We start from the raw sequence: 26,966 nt of genomic DNA on the forward strand, positions 1-26,966 counted from the left end.
TTAGCTTTGTAAGTATGGTTTTCTTTTTAAAATGGACATTTTATCCAATCAATCCCACAAATACAATATTTTGTGTCAAATTCTCCTAATCGCTTAATTTTGTGTTTTTACCAATTTTTTTAAGTGCCACCTTTATTTTTATTTTTATTTTTTAGTAATGATCCTCCAAAAATAAAAATAAAAATAAAAATACCTTGACTAAAAGTCTAAAAAGGCAAAAACGGTAAACCCCATTAAAATTCCTTTTAAAACCCCCGCCATTAAAGTTGTTCATAGTGCTCAACTTTTCTACTACTACACCTTCCAACACTACGTCTTCCTCCATTTTTCGAATTGCCACGGCGAACAACCTAGGTACTCTCTTTTTTTCCCACTCCTCTAATTGTTGCGCCCAAATTACTTTTAGGGCTCGCTTGGAATGGGAGTAATTATTAAGGGAGTAATAGAGCTTAAACGAACTAGAAAATGGAGGAAAGTAATGGAGGTTGGAGATAGAAATGGAGGAATATAGTATAATAGTCTATCCATTAAGGGGGTAATAATTACCCACTCCCCCCCCCCCTCAAATAATGCATTACCTCCATATAGGGCCTGCCTGGGATGAGGGTAATAGACTAATAGGCCTGAACAAGTCCAACGAAATTATTATGGGCCGTTTATGGAAGTTTGGTATGAGAGTAATAAGTACAGCCCAGTAACTATTCCCTCCTAAGAGACGTAATCCATTACCCACCCCATACCATCAGTAACAATTCCAACGCAATAAAAATCGCCCCCAAATCTCTTTTCATTTTCTGTGAATCTCGTCTTCTCCGTCCTCTCCAACCATCAGGTATTCCTTTTCCTCCATTTTTATTGCACCATTCTTATTGCTTGAACACCATTTTTGTGACGATTGTTATCAATTTGTGGATGAAATATGATAATTATCGTTTCAAAATTGATGATTATTATTATTAGGGTTTATGCTAATTTATTCAAATATGATTTAGGTTATGGTAGTTTATGAAATTACTATGGGTTTGATAATAATTTTTATTTGAATTTGAGTTTGGATATGGTAGCTCTATACCCAGAAATATGATTTGGGTTTGATAATAATTTTCATCGATATTCTTGGTGAGATTCAAATTTGTTTTTAACTTCATTCATTCATGGGGTTTGACCCTAAAATACTCACATTTTGCTGTTGCTTCCAGTTATTGTACTTTATTGTTTATTTCAGAGTTTGTTCTTTCTTCTTGTGTCGATGATTCATGTTAATTTTCCAACACATTACTAAGTAGCTTCATTCATCTATTGCCGTTTTGAAACACTTGAGCTACCATATCCAAACTTCTTAGGTTTTGACCCTAAAATAATCTTGGGTAATGTTTTGATATCTTTATGAAATTTTATGATCTGGGTTCTTGCAGAGTATTTAATAATTGCTTGAACACCATTCTAATTTGTGCCACTTGTGGTAGTTTATGATTGTTTGAACTTCTTTGTGCAACTGCATTTGACTTTTGGTTTGAACTGGTAATGATGATCCTGTTTCTGATATCTCACCTTGCAATTGTCTTCTTGGTTGATTGTCTACTTGTCTCTATTGATTAGTTTACATGTTTTTTTCTATGACCTTGTATGCAGTTATGACGCGTAGGTTATTGTCACGGAAGCAAAAAACCGTAGTTGGTCTTATTTGGTTTATTAGAATGAGATTTGTGATCTTGATATCCTTTTGTTATTGCATGATAACAATATTAGAAACTATGAAAATACCTCGTAAGAAAATCTCTCACACAGCTAAATGAACCATGAGTCAATGATTAAAAAATATACAGGAGTTTCTACATTCTGATTTAAGTTGCTTAGATCAACTTAGAATGGACAAGTTTACATTCGATGTGTTGTGTGGGTTAATTCGAAATTATGGTCTTTTGAAAGAGTCAAAAAACATGTTTTTAGAAGAAAGGGTGGCTATATTTTTAAATATATTAGCACATGACCAGAAACAACGAATGCTTGTGCATCGTTTGAAAAGGTCAAAAGAAACCGTGAGTCGGAACTTCCGTCAAATTTTAAGAGCTATTTTACGCTTGTATAAGTATTTGATAAAGACTCCACAACCTATTGAAGAGGATTGCGGTGATTCAAGGTGGAAATGGTTTGAGGTAAAGTTAATCATCTTAAGGCCTTGTCCATAGGTTACATTTTTTTTTTATTCACTTTCTTTTAAATTTTCAATGGTATGTAGAATTGCCTTGGAGCTTTAGATGGCACACACATAAAGTTAACGGTTCCTATCACCGACAAACCTAAATACCGTACAAGAAAAGGAGAAATAGCTACAAATTTTTTAGCGGCTTGTACTAAGGATATGCAATTTACCTATGTTTTGCCCGGCTGGGAAGGTTCAGCGGCCGATGGTAGAGTCCTCCAAGATGCTGTTAGTAGACGACATCCTCTTATAGTTTCTCATGGTGAGGAATGTCTCCCACTGTTTTCAGTTAAAAAAAGATATTCTGGAAGTAAATAAAATTATTTAAACTTGTGAACTTTCAACTTGATAGGTAGTTATTACCTAGTTGATGCTGGTTTTACAAACGGTGAAGGCTTTCTTGCTCCTTATCGAGGGATAAGATATCATCTCAATGAATGGAAAGATGGTCGGCAACCGGTTAACCACATGGAATTCTATAATATGAAACACTCATCAGCACGAAATGTCATTGAAAGGTGTTTTGGGTTGCTGAAAATGCGATGGGCAATACTTAGAAACTATAGTTTTTATAACCCGAATACTCATACCGACATTATAAGTGCTTGTTGTCTTATTCATAATTTGATCCGTCGATAAATGAGTTTCGATCCAATGGAAGCTTTGTTAGATACAGAATATGGTAGACAGTTTATGGATGATAATGAAGATCGTATAGCTGCAATTGATACGTCCGAGTCTTGGACGGAATGGAGAGACAATTTAGCTAAAGAGATGTATGATAGTTGGCGATTTCGTAGGCCTTTTAAGTTTATAGATTATGTTTTATTCCTTTCTTAGATGTTTCAATTATTTTTCTCTGAACGAGTTAGCTATTATATTGTAAACTTTCTACTGTTTTTCAATGAAGTGCAATTTCTAACGTGTGTGTTTGCTCTTTAAAAACATTATATATAGTCTTTATGACGACCGAAACTGAAGCTAGTACTGAAAAGATCGGTCCGAGAAGGTGGACTGTGGAGGAAGATACTGTGTTGGTGAATTTGTTGTCATCCTTGAATTTGGATGGAAGATGGAAGGCTGAGGGTGGGTCCAAGTCTGGGTATTTGGTTCATTTGGAGAAGTTAATTTTAAAAACCGCGATTCGGACTTAAAGCAACTAACATCGAATCAAGGCTTGGTTATCTCAGAAAACGGTTTAATACATTGCTTGATATTAAACTGAAGGGCAGCGGATTTGGATGGGATGATGATCTAAAGATGGTAACCGGTGACCGCAAATTGTATGACGGATGGTGTAAGGTTCTCATCTGCATTATTACTTTTTATTATTATTATTATTATTGTAGTTCATTAACTTATATGCTGCATTATTAACTTCATGATTGTAATTCACAATTATAATTCAATTGTCATTTATTAGCTCTACATACATATAAACTGATGAAGTGTGTTAGCAAGTCCCATCTCTGTCTTTGTAACACATCGGCGAAAAACGAAGGTATTATAGAATTGGTTGAACTGGTGCTGTGGATTCCAGTTCGAATGCAGCCTGTGATATTAAGCCTTCCTGACCCTTAGAGCACTGCCTGCATAGTTTATATACAAATAGTGTGATGACTGTGTTGCATTATCATTACGTTTTCTCATACTTGCTTATTTCAGCTTGTATTTCTTGCATTTGTCGGTTTTCTATGATAAAATTGGTACTGCATATTTCAAAAAGAAAATATACTCGTAGCTATATTTCAGAAAACACCATATAACTTGATGTTTCTTATGCTACTTTCTGATCTGTCTCTGTGATCTAGCAGCACTTTTGCTAATATAGCTGCTGGTTTGATTTATATACCTGAGGTTGACGTGCTATATGGTTTTGTGTTTATTAGAGTCACAAAGATGCCAAAGGGATGTTTCGGAAACCATTTCCGTTCTTTGATGCAATGGAGGAAATCTACTAAAGAGAGGCAACGGTGCTAAGGGTAATATGCCTCTTGATAGAGAGATGACCAAGATGGAATTGATGAGACAAGTGGAAATGCACAACAAGAGGTTCAAAGTGGCGAACTCACTGAAGGTTCTGAAACTAGTAAAAGATGTGGAGATGAAAGTTTGAAGCGACCAAGTAAGAAACGGCTTCGTAAAAACAAGGAGATCTTGAATGTTCAGAAAAGTTTTTAAAATCTAATGGGAACAATGCTTGAAAACAGTAATGCTCAGATTGCTCAACTCACTACTATGTTAGAAGCCCCGAAAAATTACAAGGTTGGTTTACGTGAAGAGTTGGGGAAGGTTGAAGGTATTCCAAGGGCGAACATTCTGACTTTGTGCTTAATTATGACAGAGAGTGACGTTGTTGTCTTTCGTGACTTGATGGACGAAGACGAGAAATACGACTTTTTGGCCATGATTTTAAATAGGCTTTAGATTGTGTTTATGATTATGAACATATACATGAGATGACTAGTTTTCTGGAGTGGTTAAATGTGATGATGTTGCAAAGTTTGTATGATTTATGTTTTCATATTGTGGGAATTTTTGTACTTGTTTTGTGCAATTTTATATTGGCATGTCTAATGGCAGGAACTTTTACTCATATACCAAACTTGGTGATACATTCAACCAGTAATTATTTCCTAACATTGCCAAACCCCAACATCCCGGAATAATCTCCTCTAGAATTAATTCCCAACGTAATCATGTCCCCATACAAACCTCAATCATGTCCCCATACAAACCTCTTTCCACCCTCCACAACCACCACAAACCACCAATCTCCTTTCATTTCTTCATATTTTTGCCTCTATTATTCCCTTAATAATTACTCACATTCCAAGCGAGCCTTTAAATGTTAGAACTAGAATTTGATATTATGGGGGACGAAAAACTTCAATAGAGACGAACTTAAAAATTCGAAAATTGGAACTAAAAAAAAATCAATTTTTTCTTTCTTCAGCGGGGGCAACCCCCTTTCTAGCCCACGTCTGGCTCTGCCACTCACCAAAGTCAATGTATTTCCTTTTGCTGATTTTTCATTTGTTGCATTCTAGGGTTTTCATGTGTAGACCAATTCCCCTATTTGTGCTAATACAATCAATGACTGTTTTCGGTGTAATTAGCCGATTTTAGGGGTTTGAACTTTGAAGATCAAGGAAGCCATACAGTAGAAATTAGGGTAATGTTTTTGTAAAAAATGATTTATAATTTCATTTCTAGATGCAAATATAATGTATGGAGCACTTTGTCTGTGTCGCAGTTGGCGACTGAGGATGTGCAAACTTTTATCTAGAAATGTTCTGCATGCTTTTCAATTTCAATTGACTAGTGAGATTGTCAATTTATGTGGTGATTTATGCTAGAAAGTGTGTATTTCAGGGAAGATATGAACGATACGTTACGAGTTCTTGTGGCAACAGATTGCCACCTGGGCTACATGGAGAAGGATGAAATACGGCGTCATGATTCATTTGAGTCTTTTGAGGAGATATGCTCAATAGCAGAGAAAAAGCAGGTGACTTGACTACTGCTAGTTGCTATACTTTCACATTGGTTTATTTATCAAATTAAGCCCCTCATTTCCTTCTGTTCAACTTTAATTGTTTTGATTACCATTTAGTTACCTCTGGGTCTCATGTCGCGGTGAACAGAAATAGTTGTTTTTGGCTATCACTTTAATGCCGTGAAGCCTTATCTTATCCCATAGACTCTAGCGATGAAATGATTATTATTCCTCACATAAAGCATTTTCATCTCATATCGATTGTGAAAGCGTGGTTCATGTGTTTGTAGCATTGTAGCATACTACAGTTTAAGCATTAAGTAATTTGACCTCGGTTCAGGTGGATTTTGTACTTCTTGGTGGAGATCTCTTTCACGAAAACAAGCCATCTAGGTCAACTTTGGTGAGAGCTCTAGAGATCCTTCGTCGATATTGTCTAAATGATCGTCCAGTACAGTTCCAAGTTGTCAGTGACCAGACATTAAATTTCCCTAATAGGTATGCTTGTTTATTTCAATGGATTTGTTTATGGAACATGTGTATACCCTTATTTCTGGAGAGTTTAGACCTGAACCCTGCTGGGATATCTGATGAAGCCTTTGATGTCCTTTGAATGTGTTGCTGAAACTCAAAATACCTTTTCCTGTCATACCGTCGCTTTTCTCTATAGCACTAATCCTGCATGTGTGAGCTGTCATGTGTTTACCTAGAGCATAGGTACAGCATCACTTACATATCATGAAACATTTTAATAGATTTATCCAGCACCATTTACATATCATGTGCTCTGTTAATTTTTTTGAGAGATATCAAAGATAGTGTGAGAAATTTTTGATGTATGATGACCAAGGAGACTTTACGATTTCAAAAATCAAAATGTTCCTTTTGCTGAAAGAATGATTCAGAATTTTGTTATGGGAATATCTCCAAACCTCAAATAATGTACATTTTGAGAAGAGTTAAGAATGGAATTGAGACTAGAATAAACTTGAAAGATCTGAAGTTGTGTGAACTATCTGAGAATGATTTTGCTCTAACTGTCAACTTCTAAATATATTTTCACTTGCTTTGAACTAAATTTCTCAAGGATTCATGTTTCACTTTAGAGGTTATTTATGGGATGCTTGAGATGAATTAGCTTCCCTTTGTAGTTTGAATTCCCTTCTTCATAGATACTCGGTACCCACAACTCCCCACGATGAAATCGAATGTTTCTCCTATACCACTGATAAGCCTGCCAATTTGGTCGTGTTATGCGCTAACCCTATTTTGCTTTTGTATTTACATTAGATTTGGTCATGTTAATTATGAGGATCCTCACTTCAACGTTGGATTGCCGGTGTTCACGATTCATGGCAATCATGATGATCCTGCTGGTGTGGTATGTGTTTTAGCACTAGTTAACTACTTAACTTAGTCCGTCTGTCTGCTTATCCATTCTGTTCGGCACTATGTTTTTTTTTTAATTTTTTTTTGAGAAGTTCTGTTTGGCACTATCTAACTTAATCGTTGCTATGCTTTTTACAACTAGCCTTTGAATTAGGGGATGGGCTATTCTACTTGGGATTGTTTGGCAATTTAACATTTAGCACTTAGCAGAACATATGGCAGATCTTTCTAGATGTTTGACTACTCGATTCAGTTATTAATGAAGTTTGTTTTTCTGTTAGTATTTAGCATATTGCCATATTCTGTGACAAGTGTTTTGGGCCCTACATTTTTTGAAACATGAGATACTACATGATAATAAGTATAAAAATAGCAGTTTGGAAAGTAGTACCAGGACCAGTATGTTGATTAAATAGGCCCTCAAATTCTTAAGATCACATTCATCAGACAGACCTATCAATTGTGTCAAACACTTTCCATGCACAATCTGGCCATGATACCCCAGGCATCAACTTTAGAGTCGTTTATCAAACATAAATGTCTACCCATAATCCCTTCTCTAATTCTTCCTTGTATTACGGTGGGAATGGTTGCTTGTTTGCAAGACTTTCTCCTATCCCTCGTGCACAAGGAAAATGATGTTTAGGAAGGGCATATAGGGCTTCCTGGAACTACAAAAGGCAGGTGATCAACATGATGCTGCTGGCAAATACATTAATTTTTTTTCTGTGACATAGGCTACACTTATACGTTTTGCTCTTTTGCTTCGTTGAAAGGGTCTGAACTTGTAAATTCCATATTCCCAAGAGTCAAATTTACCTCTTAAACGAAATTGTAAGCTACTTCCTCCATTCAACTCCATTCTACCACTTTCTTTTGTAGTTTGTACACTATTCACAAGTGAGCATTTAATTTCAATTTTCTCTCATAAGTGAAAATATATTCATGTAGGATCTGGTTTGATTCGTCTTTACGAGTACATTAAAAATATCACTTTTATAATTTTTGCAAATACGTAGCTAACGATATTTACCGCATAAAACACGCGTTGACAAACATGAAAAAAGCATATAGTGGTAGAGTGGAGTTGAATGGAGGAAGTATAAGACAAATCTAGAGCCAATTTCATCTCATGTTTTTTTTGCTGATTAATCGATTTTGTCACTTTCGTGTCTGAAAATGGTTAGCGAGGGTGATTTTTGTAGATCAGTGTAATTCAGCATTTCTTAACTTCACTTCGGCAGGTATTTGACATTGAACAAGTTCTATGGATCCTGTGTATTTTAGACTTGCGTAGTTGACATATATAATTCTGAACTACTACCACAACGTCAAGGCTGTTTATTACTTCGAAAGCATAGTTTGAATATTGGGTCATTCTATCAACTGTCTGTTTGGGGGTTTGAGATTTAGCTTACAAATATGGCAATTTTTTTTTTTTTTTTTTTACTATGTCCCCGTGATTTCTAGTACTTGGATTCTTGGACCCATGACAGTAACGTGGTTTCATATGTGGAGGTATCATGCGTGGCACATGAATTATCTGAATATTTTGTTGTAGGGTTTTTATTCGCATTATCTGTCTAAAATAGATGTGGTAATTCTCTGTAGTTCGTTTTTTTACAGAGGAGCGTCAGGTATGAAGCATGGACAGTTATAGCAATTAACATGTCGTGTTAACGTCCATGGCTCCATGCATTTTGACATTATAAATGTTCTGCTTCCTTTTTCTTGGACTGACAATTTTTTTGTTTCACGTTTTCTTATGACAGGATAACCTTTCAGCAGTTGATATTCTTTCAGCCTGCAATCTTGCTAACTACTTTGGTAAAATGGATCTAGGAGGCTCTGGCGTTGGCCAAATTACTCTGTATCCTATTCTTATTCGGAAGGTTAGTCATTGAATCTACTGTGTGGAAGTTGTTAGCTCATTTTTTCTGTTGTGAATGATGTGAGACTGTATTACATAGGGTCTTACATCAGTAGCTTTGTATGGCCTTGGAAATATCCGAGATGAAAGGCTGAACAGAATGTTTCAGGTACATGATTTGAAATTTGTTTTTGGTATATATTTTGAATGTGGTTTTTAGTATCAGATCATTCACATGTACCCTGGTTTGATTTTTTGTGCCATAGACTCCCCATTCAGTTCAGTGGATGCGCCCTGAAGCTCAAGAAGGAAATGAAATTTCGGATTGGTTTAACATCCTTGTTCTTCATCAGAATAGGTACCATTATACCCATTCTCTCTTTGAAGGAGGCTGCTTTTTACTTCTATTTTGTAGCTAAAGAATTTGATTTTATGCTAATATGAAGATTCCAATTTGTGTTGCTAACACAAGGGTAAGGCTGCGTACATCCGACCCCCCCTTACCCCGCAATTTGCGGGAGCCATTGAGGCACTGGGGTAATGTTGTTGTTGTATGAAGATTCCAATTACACGAGTTTTGGGATGTTCATAGTGTTGTATGTGTTTTATAATATCACTTACCATTGTGTGCAGAATAAAGACAAATCCAAAAAATGCGATTAATGAGCACTTTTTACCACGATTCCTTGATTTTGTAGTTTGGGGACATGAACATGAATGCCTAGTTGATCCACAGGTGGGATTTCATTTTCACTTGTTTTTATTCATCCGAATATGTGACTGATGGATATTTAATTCGGCAGGAAGTTCCTGGCATGGGTTTCCATATCACGCAACCTGGCTCTTCGGTTGCCACATCGCTTATTGATGGGGAGTCAAAGCCAAAGCACGTCCTTCTCTTGGAAATTAAGGTTGGTTTTAATGAATCATTATGCCTCCGGTACTTTTTAGTTTTTATGCTCAACCTTTGCGTTATTCTTTAACATTATTCATGTTCAGGGAAACCAATACCGGCCAATTAAAATACCCCTGCATTCAGTTAGGCCATTTGAATATGCTGAGGTAAGGACATGAATATTATGTGGATTGCTTATGTTAAAAGTTGCAGTGACATTAAATAGTTAATCTGTAGGTTGTGCTGAAAGATATACCTGATGTTGATCAAAATGATCAAAATTCAATTCTTGAGCATCTAGACAAAGTGGTAAGTTAATTTTTGTATGCCAAAGAAATTTATCTTATGCCAGGTGCATCTTCGTTCCAAAATATTTTTGTCATATTTTCTAGTAATTCATCTTTTGTAATCTACCTTAGGTCAGAAAATTAATTGAGAAATCTGACAAATTGGCGGCCGGTAGGTCTGAAGCTAGGCTTCCATTGGTCCGATTAAAGGTAATCCGATCATCTTATCAAGTAAGAATTAATCATTAGTTAATGGGGACTTTTTGAACTTAATTCATCCCCTTAGTTGCATTCTAAGTATCAGATGAAAGTATGAACTAATAGATAATTCTACCTGAAATTGCATCTTATTCACGTGGGAGATTTTACCAAATGCTTTGGTGGGCTGGAACAACCTTTCTGCAACGAATGAACTCTTTAACTTTGGTGAAGCTTAAACCCATTGTGATCTATCTATAAACGGGTATGCAATAGACAGGGAAGCAAGGAGCATCTGGCTTGTTATGTCTATATATAAATGAACTCTACTGAGTTCATCAATCATATTTCTCAGAAACAATCAAACCGTGAGCTATTAGATTTTTTTTTTGCTGGTGTCGGATGCTATTAGTCTCCATGGCCTTGAGTTATTTGTATTGATGAGATTGATCACTTGTGCATCTGTGATTATGATTCCACTGGTATCCCTTCTATATGCATCTGGAATAATAATTCTAGGTATTGAAAGGATTATAGAGACAAATGTCCTTGCATAAATTTGGACTTAAATTTTCCAATACCGACGGAGCAAGGACTAGCTATTCTTTGGTTCTGGATTATGATGAAATAAAGCAAATGGCTCACTAAATTGTAGATTGGTTGCCCATTTTCACCAAAATAAGTGTCATTTTTAGCGGGTATCATTGACATCTTTACTTTTGTCTAAATGTAACTTTTGGTAGAAGGGAAAGAGCTTTCATGATTGATATGGATGATAAAATGTCTTTTTTTTTTTTTTTTCTTTTTTTTTGTAAAAATGGGCTTTTGGAATAAATCTTCAGAAAAGACGGGATCTTTGAAAAAAAAATTAGAAAAGGTGGGAGTTAAGAAGTGGTATAGAAAAGGGGGGGCTATGAATTTTTTCCTTTATTTTTTGTAGTTGTGACTTCTGCTCTATCACTGATCTGCTTTTCAAAATCATTTTTGTGCGCTAGTGTATAGTTTTTTTTTTTTGTGGTTGACAGGTTGACTACTCTGGGTTTACAACTATAAATCCTCAGAGGTTCGGACAAAAGTATGTGGGGAAGGTACTATTTAAACTATCTTTATTTGCTACGGAGAACTATCTAACTGAAATCTATATATGCAAAACAATTTAATTTAAATTGCCATCTTGCAAGAATATAGGTGGCAAATCCTCAGGATATTCTGATATTCTCCAAAGCTTCACGAACGAAAAGTCGCAGTGAAGGTAATGTTTTGTCAGTATATCACAGAGATTCATCTAGTCACGTTTCCAAGGTTTTTTTTACTTGTTACTGGAACCTATGTTACGTCAACACTTCACTTCTTCTTCTGCTGTGTGTTGTGCATTTGAGACTTTAATCTTTCAATGTGATATGACACAACATCGTGTGAACTTTTCATCATTGGTGTGTTCGATATTTGACATTTTGTCGTGTCTGACCCTTGCTACCGTGTCAGAGTAACATAGATATTTGTAACTAGCTTCTTTTGACCAGTGGAACCTCCCTTCCCTTGATCACGGGTTCCTCTATTTTCAAACATGCAGGAATTGATATTAGCATGTGTTTATTTTGTGATTTGTGCATTATCAAAATGGCGTGCGTGTGTGTATCTTAGCATGTTTGTGGGTGCAAGGAGTGCATTATATATCATGAACATCTATCACTTTTTATATGTTGAATTTGTTATCTTTGCCGTGTGACACTCTTTGTATCCATAAGAACAAGACTTATTGCATCTGTATTTTACTGCTTCTACTGCAGCTGCTGTAAAACATGCTTTGATTTTGAAGCGGACTAACATTAGCCTGCTAGCGACTCTGAGTTTGAAAATTTATTGGTTACTCATATTGTTCAATGAGATTTGCATTATCAAATAGTATGGCGTGGAATCCAAAAAAGATGTCCGGAAAATAAATTGCATCTTCCTTGAATTTCATTTTGGCCTTTAGATACCTCTGAGATGCATTGTTTTTTAATTTTTATGAAATTAACTCTTGAATATCATTTTTTAGGGCTAGGGGAATCTGTATTGTACTTCTGGTGTGTAATGTTCTTAATTGAGTATCTTATGTTGCTGCTGTAGGCAAAATCGACGATTCTGAGAAGTTCCGTCCCGAAGAATTAAATCAACAAAATATCGAGGCTTTGGTTGCAGAGAGCAATTTGGTATGTATTTTGTTTGACGTCCATCCTTATCTCTTACTTGTAGACTACTATGTAGTATTTATCTAAGTGCTCTGAATTTGTGGTTTTTCTCGTAAAGCTTCTCCATGTTGTGGCTCTCTCTGACTCAAAGAGTTGGCCCCCTTTTCGGTTTCAGTGTCTTTCAAATTGTCTTTTATGGCCATCAGAGCTCATTTAACTGGTATCTTATAATTTTTTGCTCGGATTGCTATGTTTGGAAATTTGACAGCCATTTAAGAAGGATAAACTATTTCTACTTGACTCTACTTATTTGTCCTTAGAAGGATTGATTCAATATTTTTCATGCAGAAAATGGAGATCCTACCTGTGAATGATTTGGATATCGCACTTCATAATTTTGTCAACAAAGATGACAAGTTAGCTTTCCATGCTTTTGTGCAACACACCCTTGAGGAAACACGTGTAAGTAATTGACATCTAGAAGTGTTGTGTGTGTAAACATCTTGAAGTCAACTATTCATTCTATCCAATATTCTATCATTCCATTTATGGCTTTTCTAAGTCCTAACGTCTCTAATCCTAATGATTGCGCCAATTTTGTACTCGTATTTAACAACCATTTTCTTGTACTGTAGAGCAAAATTGCTGGAGACTCAGACTCGGCTGACTTTGAAGAAAAAGACTTGATTGTTAAAGTTGAAGAACTTCTTGAGGCAAGTTCTTCTGTCCATCCGCATCTTTTCTCCCTAAGGATCTGCTGGAGCTTTTTCTTGATTAAGGGCTCAATAATCCAACTGTCTTTTGTCTGATCCCTTCCCATCATAACTTTCTTCATATGCTAGATGACTCTGCTCGTGAAGCTCTTCTTCTTTTTTCTAATTTTGTTGTATTTCCTCTTTGTTTATACTTTAAGGAGCGTGTCAAAGAAAGTGCGAAACGGCCAAAAGGAACTTTTACCTTCAGTGCTCATTCAGGGGTTAGGACTCTATATGTTTGCTGGTTTCAGAGATGCGTACAGTTTACTTCAGAACCTTTCTCTTTTAATCTTTCAATGTTTAACCCTTGATTAATTTATACTCTGCGAAAATTGACAAAGAATTGATGTAGATAGTTAAAATAATTGTTACACATGCTGAGGTGGACAGGTAAAGCAATTTGGTCCACTTAATAATAGATACTCCCCCTTCTCTAAAATACCTTCCGTTTTTCACTATTTGGTGGTTTATGAAATATCTTCCAATATCCCACTTGACCCCACTTGCATTTTTTATACGGTCCTTATTATTTTTATTTATACTCCTTAAATCGTACACTTTTGGTATTTTGGAAGGTATTTCAGGCACGGAGGGAGTATAGCAAAAGTGTGTAATATCACACATAATTACACTACAATAATGGTGTAATATTAACATTCGTTTATGCTCTTCTCATAGCCAGAGTATGCGGCTAATAGAAAGAGAAATAGAAAAGAGATGTAACAAAGAGGGAGTGGTACTTTTGTGAGGATTTTTATCTAAAACTTAACGGTAAAGGGATCAATCATACAATCTCACGTAAAGACACAGGCAATTAGGCATTACTATTGTCTAGCAGGATGAAAATTGACGATCGGCATTGTTTGTTTCTATATTATAGGATTTGAAAGGTAAAGGCAAAACAGGAATAGGAAGTGCAGTATCTTTTAGCGATGACGATGAAGATTCCACCCAGATAGTTGGGGCAAAATCTACAGCTCGAGGCAGAAAAACTACAACATCTCTAGGTTCATCTCGTGATGCTTCTCAAATTGGTAAAACTTCCACGAGAGGAAGGGGAAGGGGAAGAGGGAAGGGTACTTCTAATTTGAAGCAATCAACTCTTGACATGTCCTTGGGCTTTCGACGTTCTCAACGGTGAACATTTTTTCATGCTTTTTTCCATAATCACTTCCCCCCTCCATTTTCCTTGCCAATATAGAGTCTTTGCATGTGTTACCTACAATGAGTCTTTTATCTTGTGAGGAAAGCCTTTATGATGAAAATGATATTTGTGTTTTAAAAGTTGCAGAATTCAACTTTCCTAAAATCTTCATTGATTTGTATCCGATTCTCTTTGTCAAAAAATATGCTTAATTGCTTATACGAATAGTGCTGTCTTATTTCCACAAAGCATTATGTATTAATACTTTGCTAGTGCATATCGCCATATTGTTGAAATGGGTAAATAGTAAACATATCATTCTCAACCCTGGAAAGGTAATCTAATGGAAAAAGCGGAGAAACAATAGCAAAGTAGAAGTGTGAAAGAGGGATCGTATGACTGCATATACCAATCAATATATATATATATATATATATATAGAGAGAGAGAGAGAGAGAGAGAGAGAGAGAGACCCTTACATCTTATGAGTCCCTAAGTCCTTATAAGGACCTTAGGATGGAAGGGATGGAGGGATGAGATTACATCTCATTCAAGGGTCACAAATGAACCTCCCTAATCTCCCTCCCTAATTTTGTATAACTCCTCCTAATTTTGTATAACTCTTCCACCATTCTAATCTCCCAACTCATTTCCTCATTCACTCATCCTCTCTCACTTCTCTCATTCACTCTTTCTCTCTCATTTTCCTCCCACCCTCTCTAAACAAAAAAAAAAAAACCCAAACTGAAACTAAAAAAAAACAAAAAAAAAAAAAAAAAAAACCAAAACAACTCCACCCCACCCCACACCCGACCCACCACCGCAACCACAACAACAACAACCAACAACAACACCGACATCAACCAGCTACAACAACCAACAACAACACCGAAATCAACCAGCAACAACACCAACAACGACCCGACAACCCGACTGCCACCCTCCTCTCTAACCCGAAACCAGCCCACACCTCAGATACCACCATTCACGACCCGACAACCCGCCTGACTCCCTCCATTCACGCCGCCACCCCCCTGCACAACCGCATCACCCACCGCCTCCTTTCTTCCTCCACTTAGCCGGATCTCACGCCGACCACCAAGCAACAGCAACAACCAACAACAACACCGACTTCGACTCCTCCATTCCCACCTTTTCAGATCTAGATTTTTTAAAAAAAAAAAAAACAAATACGGACTTTTCCATTGTTTTTTTTTATTTAATTTGTGGATTTCAACACCGACTTCTCCGCTGGATTTCAACAAGACTTCTCCATTGTTTTTTTTTTTTTATTTAATTTGTGGGATTTCAACACCGACTTCTCCATTGTTTTTGTTTCTCTTTTCCCTTTTTCTTTTTTTTTATTTTTATTTAATTTGTGGTTAGTTGTTGTTGTGTGTTGTTGTTTAAGATATTTTTTTAATTATAAATATATACTTCCTGCATATTTTGTGAGTGGACATACAATATCTACGTCCTTTTTTTTTCTTATTTCAAAAATCGTCTTGTATGTCTTCAGATTTAGTTTTTTTCTCAGATCTAATTTTAGTTTTTTAGTTGAATTGTTTTATGTTTTTTTTGTTCATTGTTTTGTTGTTATATTTTTTAGTTAAGTTACACTATTTACGACTAAAGTTATACCCTTAAAACATTAAAGTTACACTATTTACGACTAAAGTTATACCCTTGAAATATTAAAGTTACACTATTTACGACTAAAGTTATACACTTAAAACAACTAAAGTTATACCCTTAAAACATTAAAGTTATACTATTTACGACTAAAGTTATACACTTAAAACATCTAATTTTTTGTTGGTTTCTTTTAGATATAATTTTTTGTTTTTCCTGTTTTTTTTTTTGTTTTTTTTGTTTTTCAGATTTGGTTTTTTTATTGGTTGTTAGTATTGTTATTTAATTATTTTTTGGGCCGTTTTTTTTTTTTTGGTTGTTATTGTTATTTGTTATTGTATTTTCTAATTTAATTGGTCTTATTATATACAATTCGTCTTATTATATATTTTTTTTAGATCTAATATTTGTTTTTAATTTCTAATTTGTTATTTTTCAAGTTTCATATTTTGGGCTGAAGTTATACAATAATCAAAATAAAGTTATACTATTAACTACTAAAGTTATACATTGTATAAATTGAAATTACACAAATTTTGGACTAAAGTTCTACATCTTGTTTATTAAAGTTATACATCTTATCTATTAAAGTTATACACTGCGTGCATTAAAGTTATACTTCTTTTCCTTTTTTAAAGTTATACACACGATATACATCTTGTTTATTTGTTTTTTTTTTATATTTGGTATTTTTGTTAGATTTACGAGTTTTTTTGTTAGATTAACGGGTATATTCCTAAAGTTATACAATTTTGAACTAAAGTTATACAAATTTGGACTAAAGTTATACAAAAAATGACTGAAGTTATACAATGCAACTTCACTGACAAATTTGTGTAAGTTATACAATTTTGGACTAAAATTATACAAATTTGTACTAAAGTTATACAAAAAATGAGTGAAGTTATACTATTATGCACTAAAGTTATACAATTTTTGACTAAAGTTACACAAATTTAGACTAAATTTATACTATTATGGACTAAAGTTATACAATTTTTGACTAAAGTTATACAAATTTTGACTAAAGTTATACAAAAAATGACTGAAGTTATACTATTATGGACTAAAGTTGTACTATTTACGGCTAATGTTGCACAATTTTTTTACTAAAGTTACATAATTTTATACAAAAATGGACTAAAGTTATACAAATATGGAGTAAAGTTATACAAAACTGGACTAAAGTTATACACAAATTGACTAAAGTTATACAAATATGGACTAAAGTTATACAAATAATGACTAAAGTTATACAAAAATGGACTAAAGTTATACAAAAAATGACTAAAGTTATACAAAAATTGACTAAACTTTAGTCCTTATTTGTATAACTTTAGGCCATTTTTATATAACTTTAGGCCATTTTTGTATAACTTTAGTCAATTTTTGAATAACTTTAGTCCTTATTTGTATAACTTTAGTCCATATTTGTATAACTTTAGTCAATTTTTGTATAACTTTAGTCCTTATTTGTATAACTTTAGTCAATTTTTGTATAACTTTAGTCAATTTTTTTATAACTTTAGTCCTTATTTGTATAACTTTAGTCCTTATTTGTATAACTTTAGGCCATTTTTGTATAACTCTAGGCCATTTTTGTATAACTTTAGTCCTTATTTGTATAACTTTAGTCAATTTTTGTATAACTTTAGTTCTTATTTGTATAACTTTAGTCAATTTTTATATAATTTTAGTCCTTATTTGTATAACTTTAGTCAATTTTTGTATAGCTTTAGACCATTTTTGTATAACTTTAGTCCTTATTTGTATAACTTTAGTCAATTTATATCATTTTTATATAAAATTTTTAACAACAAATTTTATGAAAAATATTTTAGTAGATCTTAGATGAAAAAAAGTATATCACCAAAAAAAACGATATTTAAAACCCGATTTTTTTTAAAAAAAAAGACGTATAACAAGAAGAGATTTGAAAAGAATAAATAACAACAAAAACTACTATGGTATAAGCCTTTTTTTTTCGAATTTTTTTTTTGCAAAAATTTTTTTTCGTAATTTTTTTTTTCCGAAAAAGTGTTTTTTTTGCAAGAATAAATGACTTTTGAGAATTTATCATGAGATTCTTGTTTAAAATTAAAGCTTTGTATAACGTCTGTTTACTCGTGTTTTGGTCACCTTATCTAATGCATAAGCAGAGCAGCATACAACTAAACTACACCCCGTATCAGACCGTATGTTTGCATAGACTTGTTTTATATTTTTATTTAGTGCTCAATTTCACTTCACAATGATCTAAAACATCTCCACAATCTAAATATAACAGCATATATAAAAGATATTTAACAAATCTTACAGTGCATCAAAATATGATGAAAAAAAAATTAAGTAGAAGAGAAATGTTTATACACCCAAAAGAATGTTACTTAAGATTAACATTCTCTTGAATGGCATGAAAAAAAAGGAGTTGTAGTATTCGGATTGACTGACTGAGAAGGACATCTAAAAGTCTTAGAATTTCCTCAAATAATTTCTTTTCAAAAATTTCATAGTCTCTAATTAAAATCTCTTATATATCTTATAAACCATATAAAATATACTCGTATATAAATAGTTTATAAAAGTTGGAGTCTCTAACCTCACTTAAAAAGTTCGTCCTCATTGGATTTATGTATACAATTTTGCCCTAAAATTAGTTAGAATTGAGTAATAGCATACGTAAAGATTCTGAAAAAAACATTAGAGATAATCCTAGATTTGCGTAGCAATAGAAACACGCAAATAATACAAACACATTACAACATGGAGTGTATGATAAGTAAAACTCTTGCATAGATTACTATTGATAAACTAATTAATTACATATACAATAGTAGGATGTTGTAATAAACTTGAATTGATACAAAATTGACCTGATTATGATTGAATTTTAAGTTCACATGGGATGAAACTCTACCTTTTGCAATCGATATAATTTAAACCCACACCATATTCAATCTCTTTTTTAGAATTACTATATGACTAAAGTTATTTAATCGTTAAACTCATTATCTCGGTCATTATTTTCTCCAAGTATTTTTAAGTTAGTTTAGCAATGGGGTCTTTTAAGTACGTCACCCGTTTGCTCCAATTTATTCTTCAATCTATATGTTGCTCAGCTATTCTAAGCCGTTGTTCACGCATCAACTTTATCAATTTTTAATGGACCATTTATTTTAGAAAATAATGAATAAAACAATGGCACATAAAAATAATGAAATAAATGTCATCAATAAATGCTTTTATATGTAATAACGTACAAAAGAAAGTAAGAAACTATATATGTTTAAGGTCGTCTTAAGTTAAGAAGGCACTCGGATGCAATTTAAATAAGGCAAAATTAAAAGGAAGTGATGTGTGACCTCTTTAAGTTAAGATGGATCTTAACAACCAATTGCTTTTAAATAAACATTAAACAATAGAACATAACTCGATATTTGATATGCGAAAAAACAAAATAAAAAAAAAAAACAAAAATTATCGTAATTAAATATGGCGTGCTTCGTACGTACTCATACCATATACCTCATAGTTGATATACAACGTACTTCATATGCCAAAGTGAACTAATGAACACACATATATTCATAATCAAACTCATATGACTACAACTCATAAAATAGACACACATATTGAATACTTTATCTCTTGCTGCACAATCTGTCACTCCAAGCTCATTCCCGTTTCCATGAATCATAGTTAATGGCCCTGGTAATGGGCTTGTTGCATCGTCTTCGAGATCAAAATATTGCAACATGGAACTAAAATGTTCAGATGATCTAAGACTTTCTTCCTATGTATCATATCAAGCATTAGTCTCTCGTCCCTCCACCCTGATAACAAAAGCTAGACAAAATAACTAAAAGGAAGGCGAAGTTACAAACACGGAATGAAGAAGCAGGGGTGGATTCATCAAGCTCGGATTTCCATGCACGAAGTACTTTGATAACTTCCTCTTCAAACTTACCAAGATCTCTGCTGCGACTCTCCTTCCTCAAAACTCATTGAACATTGATTGAAGATGTTGAACCCGATTCTTTGCTTGACCCTTTAAGGTCTGATGAGATGATATTGGAGGGTTCTTCGCCCCCTTGCCCTTCATTGTTGTACAACTTTCACAGACATAATATGCTCACATTCTTTATGATGATTTGGTTACTACTTACTAAACTAAATAACAAACCGATATTATAATAAAACGAACGATAAAACGAAAAGACATACTCCGTATATGATATTATGGTATGCTCCCCTTAACCGGTAAAACCTACAAATAAACAAATAGTTAGTTTCACAAGTTTAAATTAAAAGAGTAAAAAGCACATCTTGACACAAAGCAAAAAAAAAAAAAAAGGAAAAAACCGCATAAGTGATAATTAAAATAAGGGACCAATAATCGGAAGGACTACAATGTTATTGACAATTCATAAGAGTAGTTGTTGATGAGTCTTATATTCCATTAATCCAACCAAAAATTATCTTTTATTTATTTATGTATATTTGAGATAAATATTTCAATTTATTCAACAAAAGCAATAGCCAATCAAATCGCTCCAAAGCAATAGCCAATGAAATCGCTTCAAAAGTTTCTCTTTTAAGTATATATATATATATAGAATTAGGATCACATGAGTCCACCCTATCTTTTTGAGTCCGTGAGTCCATGATACAATATCACACGTTATACTACATAATATCACAGCTTACAGTTTCACACGTTATACTAAACAATATCACAACTGAAAAAAAAAAGTTTTTGAAAAAAAAATTCGAAAAAAAATCGTGATATTGTTTTCTAATACAATATCACACGTTATACTAAACAATATCACAGCATACATTAATTTTTTTTTTTTTTTTAAAAAAAAAAAAAAAAAAAACTTTTTCGAAAAAAAAAAAAAATTTGAAAAAAAAAATCGAAAAAAAAAAAACACTTTTTCGGAAAAAAAAAATTACGAAAAAAAATTTTTGCAAAAAAAAAATTCGAAAAAAAAAATTGAAAAAAAAAATTCGAAAAAAAAAAAATTGAAAAAAAAAAATTCGAAAAAAAAATTTTGAAAAAAAAAATTTGAAAAAAATTATTTCGAAAAAAAAAATCCGTGATATTGTTTTGTATAGTGCGTGATATTGTGTTATGGACTCATGGACTCAAATATATAGGTGGACTCACCGGATCTTGTCTCTCTCTCTATATATATATAGAGAGACTTTTTTCAGGCATTGTGAGAGACTCCAACTTTTCTAAAACACCTAAGATAAAAATTAAATATGTGAATTAATTAAAGATATGAACTTGATAAGATAAACTAATAAGAAAAAATATCACCTAGAGTCCTACAACAGTTGTAAGATAATGTTCAACATAAACTATCAAAATCGAGGTGTTGAAACCAATCAAAACTCTATTTCGTCTTCAATAGCAACTAGGACACTATATTTTTATAGTATATATAGTACATACATACATCTCTAATGGATACTGTAGTAGAATGGCTGATAAACCACCCAACACTCATGTGGCTTCTTCAAGTTTCGCCTGGTTTGGCCGAAATGCGCTGTTGCTTAATAGAAGGTCCACCATTGATACTTTTCGCCTTTGTATTGTCAACTTGGATAAAAAGTCGACAGATGCAATAATTGGTGATGTTCGAATGTGGCTGAGATATGCTATTGAAAGAGAAGTTAAGATCTCAATTTCCGTTATGAAGCTCCCAATTTCAATCTACCTGGCTGTGTTTTCACAAGTCAATATCTTGCTAACTATGGTCTTGTGTTCATCCTTTGTTTCAGATTTTAACAAGATATTATATGCTATGTCGCACAACTATCATACATGTGTTCGTGCTAATTATCAGTTCTATGACCTGAGAGAAAAAGAGATAATTCATGAGAGGTTGTACTCATGACCCGGGTTCGAATTCCGTATTTGCCCTTTTGACCCCCTTAACACCAAAAAAAACCTTTAAGAACCTTGTAGCCAAACACTTAAAATTAGCACTTCATGCCTTTTTGCCATCTCCTAATATCTAACAGTTTCTTCTAATAACAAACCAGATTGACACATGCTTCACTTCCGCTGCCTTCACCCGCGAATTGCATCAAACGTACACTGTCGCTTTCGAAACTCCACGAACACCTTCTAGGCCATCACAACAATTCACCATCGTGACCAACAAAATCGACACACACCATATTTCGCACCTCCACTGAAATCCCGATCAAAAATCGTACCCAAAACCCTCGCCAAAACGAACAGAAACTACCCGTGTTTTGTCAAAAACAGAGTTTCTGACCAGGCCTGTTATCGACCCTTTTAGCACCACTTAGGATCAACTTCGACCCCAAAAATTACCATATTAATAATATTTGCAGTTCCACGATTCCGAAACATCCAAGAACTCGAATTTTCGTTATTGTCTGAACCTCAGCAAAGACCATCGCAATCAAACACTCTATTTTTTGAAAAACCGACTTGACCCTACACGATCAACACGACACCTCCAGCTACCTGGCATAACCGACGACCCGGTCATCCGTTCCCGCAATTTTCTGTGACATTCTTGGTGCGTCCCATTAATCCGCCGATCCGATACCCGCTTTGACCGCATTTTTCTTTCTTTGTATATAATTTTTTTTTGCAAAAAATATAATTTATGAAAGATAATATAATAATACAACTAAATATGTAAATTTTATCGTTCAAAGTTTTGTATTTTTCTGTGGATTAACGGTCAAACTTTTCAAAGTTTGACCTCCAAAAAGTAAGTAGGTAGTTTGGATTGGATTGGAGGGAGTATATACTATATAGCCTAAAGTCCAAAATTATTTGTACTGTGTAACCGTGTTGCACCAACTGCTATGTACTATGGTTGTTTCTATAGGTGTAATTAATACGGACAATAGTACGACTATTGAATTTCCATTGGTATTTGATTTTAAATTATTTTTCACTCACTAGAATATCAGTACATCTGGATAGAGCGGCCAAACTAGGTCAAGTTATAATATGGGTCATAAAAAGCAAATTTATCTTTGACCTGATGACGCCAAAGGATCAGGTCGCGTTTCGTAAATTAACACCACCAACGGAGCAGGTAGCGTTTCGTAAATTAACGAGTCAGGTATTTCACAGATCAAAATTTACGGGTTTGACCCTACAAAAAAAGGTTGAGGCAAATTTAGTTTTGTGGCAACTTGAGGATTTCCTTATTTTCCTCTCACTCCATTTTAGAGTAATTATTTTTTTGTTCACCAAATAATGAATTTAAGATGACATTTAAAAAAAAAAAAAAAAAGAACGACTACACAAAAATAATTGCAGCTAAACTAAAATAATATTAAAATCCAATTTTACATACTACCTACTTTTGAAGTTTAAAATTTTGAGATTGTCTAAGTACGTTATACATATACACATGTTTAGAAGAACTAAATGAATCATACCAAAAAATAGACATTTGTTAAAGTATTTCCCATAGTTATTTTTAAATTATAAGATTTTGAACTCCAATTCTATTATGTGTAGAATTCTTAAAAATACAATACCCGTCACCCGTCAGGCCATCATATGAGTATAATGAGTTGGTTGACAGTTGTCACAACAGTGAAAAAGAAGAAACTTCATTATAAGGTAAGTGTTATGAATTCACTAACTTTATAAGTTGAGTATTATTAAATATCTTAAGAAATGTGACACTTTAAAAATGTAAGATATTAATAAAATAGAGGGAATCAATTTACTTAAAGACCACATAATTTGGATTGCTCATCATATCACATACCAAGTTATATAGAGTATAATTTTAAAGTTTCAAAATTAGCTACCCGTGCTACGCACGGGCACAAAATCTAGTTAACCAGAAAGACCTGTATAGCAGGGTTTACAGGTGAGACCAACCCATTAACCTTATAGCAAAATGAGATTTAATTTAATTAGGGATTTGGGCTGGTCTTACATGTGAGACCATCTCATACGAGATTTACTGCCACATGTGTGAGTGTGACATGGCTGAAGTCTCTTTTCCTTTAGGAAAGATAGTGAAGATTACTTTATTAAACTGCAGATCTGCTTCAGCTGTTGCGTCAGCGTCAGTTCAGAGCATTGCAGATGAAGAAGAAAATGTGGATTCTGGTTCAAATGAAGAAGGTGTAGAACATGAAGTGCAGAAGATTAATGACAGTTCGGTATGTGGTGTCTTCTTTTTTCAGCCATATAATATTTACAAATCACAATGTCAACTAGATCTGGCAAATACGCCGGGTTGTGTTTTGTTCGTGTCCGTTTCAACTTCAAATCGGTCATCGCTACCTCAACCCAAACCACCCAATTACATAAATAGGTCATTTGTCTCAACCCTAACCCGGACTTTAGTTTTCAGCAACCTAACACGACCTGTTAAACCCATTTTTTCTTCAAGCAGTTCATTTTCAACCCATTTAACTCCGTTTAATTCTGTAACGCAACTAAGCTTTAATAACCTAGTAAGTAGTAACCCAAAATGATGAATAATAATTCTTATTTTTGAGCAAGTTGGTTAGATTATCAAGTTAACCAAATGATATTATGACTAATTTAAATACATGGGTATTCGTGTCAGATTCGTGTCGAAAGACCTCAACTGTTAGTCGACCCGCATAAGTTCCGTGTGGTGTCCTTGTCAACCCAGTTACATAAATGGGTCGCAATGTCTTAATATTAACCCGCTAACTTCGTGTCGGGTTCCTAACGTGTTTTCGGGCTGGCTCAATGATTGCCACCTCTAATGTCAACTTTAACGAAATTGTTGATTGGGAAACACATTTCACAAGCTTATTTACGTATACTGTTACTTTGTATGAGACAGCCTCATACTCTCTTATCTGAGAGCAATCCAAATTCATCTTTATTTCTCATTTTATTAGAGGGTTAGTGGAGTGGTGTCACATGTCGACCATCTCATATGAGTTTTGTGTTACTATGAACTACACTTAATTGGTCTAAAATGTAAATAGCTTCAAATATATAAAACTTGTGTTTGATAGAGCCCAGGTGTTGAAATTTAAAAATAGAGGTATGGGTGCACCTCTTATGCCTACTTTTTTTGTTTGTGAGTGAGACTAATCTAAAAGGGATCTCTTTGCTTTTGACAGGGAGATGATGGAAGGGTTGAAAGTAAAAGTCGCAAACGAGCTGCACCAAGAGGAAGGGGTAGAGGTTCTACGCAGCTCTCTAAGAGGGGTAGAAAATCAGAGACCTCTTCGCTCCAAACAATGGTCTTGGGAAATGATGATGACGACGATGATGATTATGATGACATGTCAAGTCGATTAAAGAAGTCTCAAGCAAAGGTTATTCTTCCAATCAATTTTGATTCTCTCTTTCCTCTCCTATATGCAGCCTGACAGAGCGTCTTATTTATAGTGTGTTTTACTTTTTCTTGGTTGCTGAATCTAGATCATGTGTCTCTTAGTGTCCATGCTCACTGCCTAGTTTAGGGTTGATATACATACTTATGAGCGTATGTTTATGGTGTGTTTTACTTTTTCTTGATTGCTGGCTGCATCCAGGACCCTAGGTCATGTATCTCGTAGTGTCCATGCTCACTGCCTAAGTTTAGGCTTGATTTACATACTTTTGAATATGAAGAGAAACCTCTTAAGATGGGTTATCTAATTCGTTCAACTCCCAGTTGGAGCATATTCTTTAATGTCGAATGCTCAAGGCTCAAGGTCTATGACACTATTAAGAGTGTATTATGCATATAATTTTGCAGATCTATTTCGAATTGTGAAACCGTAAGACAGTCTATATGCTTGAAATACGAGTAATCGGTTCCTTAATTCAGTATTTTCCTTGTCCATGCTTGTGGATGATATTGTCTGGAAGAAGTTGAGCATGTGTTGTGTGCGTGCATATATCTCACACTTCCAAAAATTGTCTTACGGAGTATTATTTTCCTTGAAAACTATTTGGCCGACAGCCCGACATCCGATGGACCTTGATCACACTAATCTTGTCTTTTTAATAAAAAATATGAAGGCAATATTTGAATTGCTTTCCATCTCTATACCTTATCCTGGATGTTCTTCCTCAGGTCACAAGAAACTACGGAGCTTTGAGGAGATGAGTTATATGCAGTCTCCCTTGATAACTGCCTAGTGCGTTGGTCAAGTCGTGTGAGGAATGGGAACAGTTCCATCCTAACGAGCGAGAATTTTGTATTAAGTGGTTTGCAACTGCTTTGGCGAGGTGGTTCATAAAGGCTCGCATGATATTGACTTTATAGTCAAAACATTTTTGCTCTTGTACAGACTCTTGTTAGTTTCAAAAATATTGTACTCCCCTGCGTGGCTGTCAATGTAAGTCTCAAAGAAATTTCTCCTAAAAAGGGTAAAAGTGGCTCACTGGCCAAGAGTTATAGCTAATTATAATCCGGCACAATGGCCGTCGATTTTAACATTGTGTGCCCGAATTTTTTGTACTTTGGGCAAGTTTGGCTGATGCTTTAACCGGAGATTGAAATTAACTGTTCTATTTACATTAGTCTGTCTAAAAACATTCATTGCTTTTATTTTGAAATAGTGAGATTAACTCGTGATCTCGTGATTTATTCCATGGGTAATAGGTAAATTAAGCGGCTAGTCTTTCAACACCCCAACTGCAGCCCTGAATTATCTGCTATTGCCGCCTTGTAGCTTGCCCCTCCAACCTGCGTTGACTCTTCTCTCTTCCTTTCATTGTATAATTGATGACTTAACGCCATCATGTTCTCTCCTCTCCGACCCTGTCCATATACATTCATCTACTAAACCTTTACCACCTTCCCTTGATTCATAGTTAATGTATTATACAATTGGTTGTATATACAATTTGTTTAATCTAGTTGAGCTTTGTTATTAAGTTATCGAACTCTGCTATCAAAATTATTGAGCTATGATACA

At 34.2% G+C, this 26,966-nt stretch overlaps 1 protein-coding gene across 11 annotated transcripts; it reads left to right on the top strand.

The window, feature by feature from the left end:
* Window positions 1-250: 250 nt before the first annotated feature.
* LOC141633694 (double-strand break repair protein MRE11-like) lies at window positions 251-26,563 on the top strand. 11 transcript variants are annotated; one of them, XM_074446115.1, is made up of 23 exons: window positions 336-354; window positions 5,323-5,378; window positions 5,579-5,714; window positions 6,043-6,200; window positions 6,993-7,083; window positions 8,864-8,983; window positions 9,062-9,130; window positions 9,228-9,319; window positions 9,595-9,697; window positions 9,765-9,872; window positions 9,961-10,023; window positions 10,094-10,165; window positions 10,276-10,353; window positions 11,367-11,429; window positions 11,530-11,593; window positions 12,454-12,536; window positions 12,864-12,977; window positions 13,151-13,228; window positions 13,429-13,527; window positions 14,151-14,407; window positions 24,110-24,230; window positions 25,176-25,373; window positions 26,120-26,563. In XM_074446115.1, the coding sequence occupies exons 3-23, from the start codon at window positions 5,586-5,588 to the stop codon at window positions 26,150-26,152; spliced, it is 2,193 nt and encodes a 730-aa protein (XP_074302216.1). In that variant the 5' UTR covers window positions 336-354; window positions 5,323-5,378; window positions 5,579-5,585; the 3' UTR covers window positions 26,153-26,563. The 11 variants fall into 11 exon arrangements, 10 of the variants coding, with proteins under 10 accessions (XP_074302222.1, XP_074302216.1, XP_074302215.1 ...); XM_074446114.1 differs by lacking the exon at window positions 336-354 and adding an exon at window positions 4,913-5,214; XM_074446117.1 differs by lacking the exon at window positions 336-354 and adding an exon at window positions 4,913-5,214 and having other exon boundaries at window positions 13,429-13,491.
* The last annotated feature ends 403 nt before the right edge of the window (window positions 26,564-26,966 follow it).

This window comes from Silene latifolia, chromosome Y, assembly GCF_048544455.1.
Source record: "Silene latifolia isolate original U9 population chromosome Y, ASM4854445v1, whole genome shotgun sequence".
NCBI lineage: Eukaryota > Viridiplantae > Streptophyta > Magnoliopsida > Caryophyllales > Caryophyllaceae > Silene > Silene latifolia.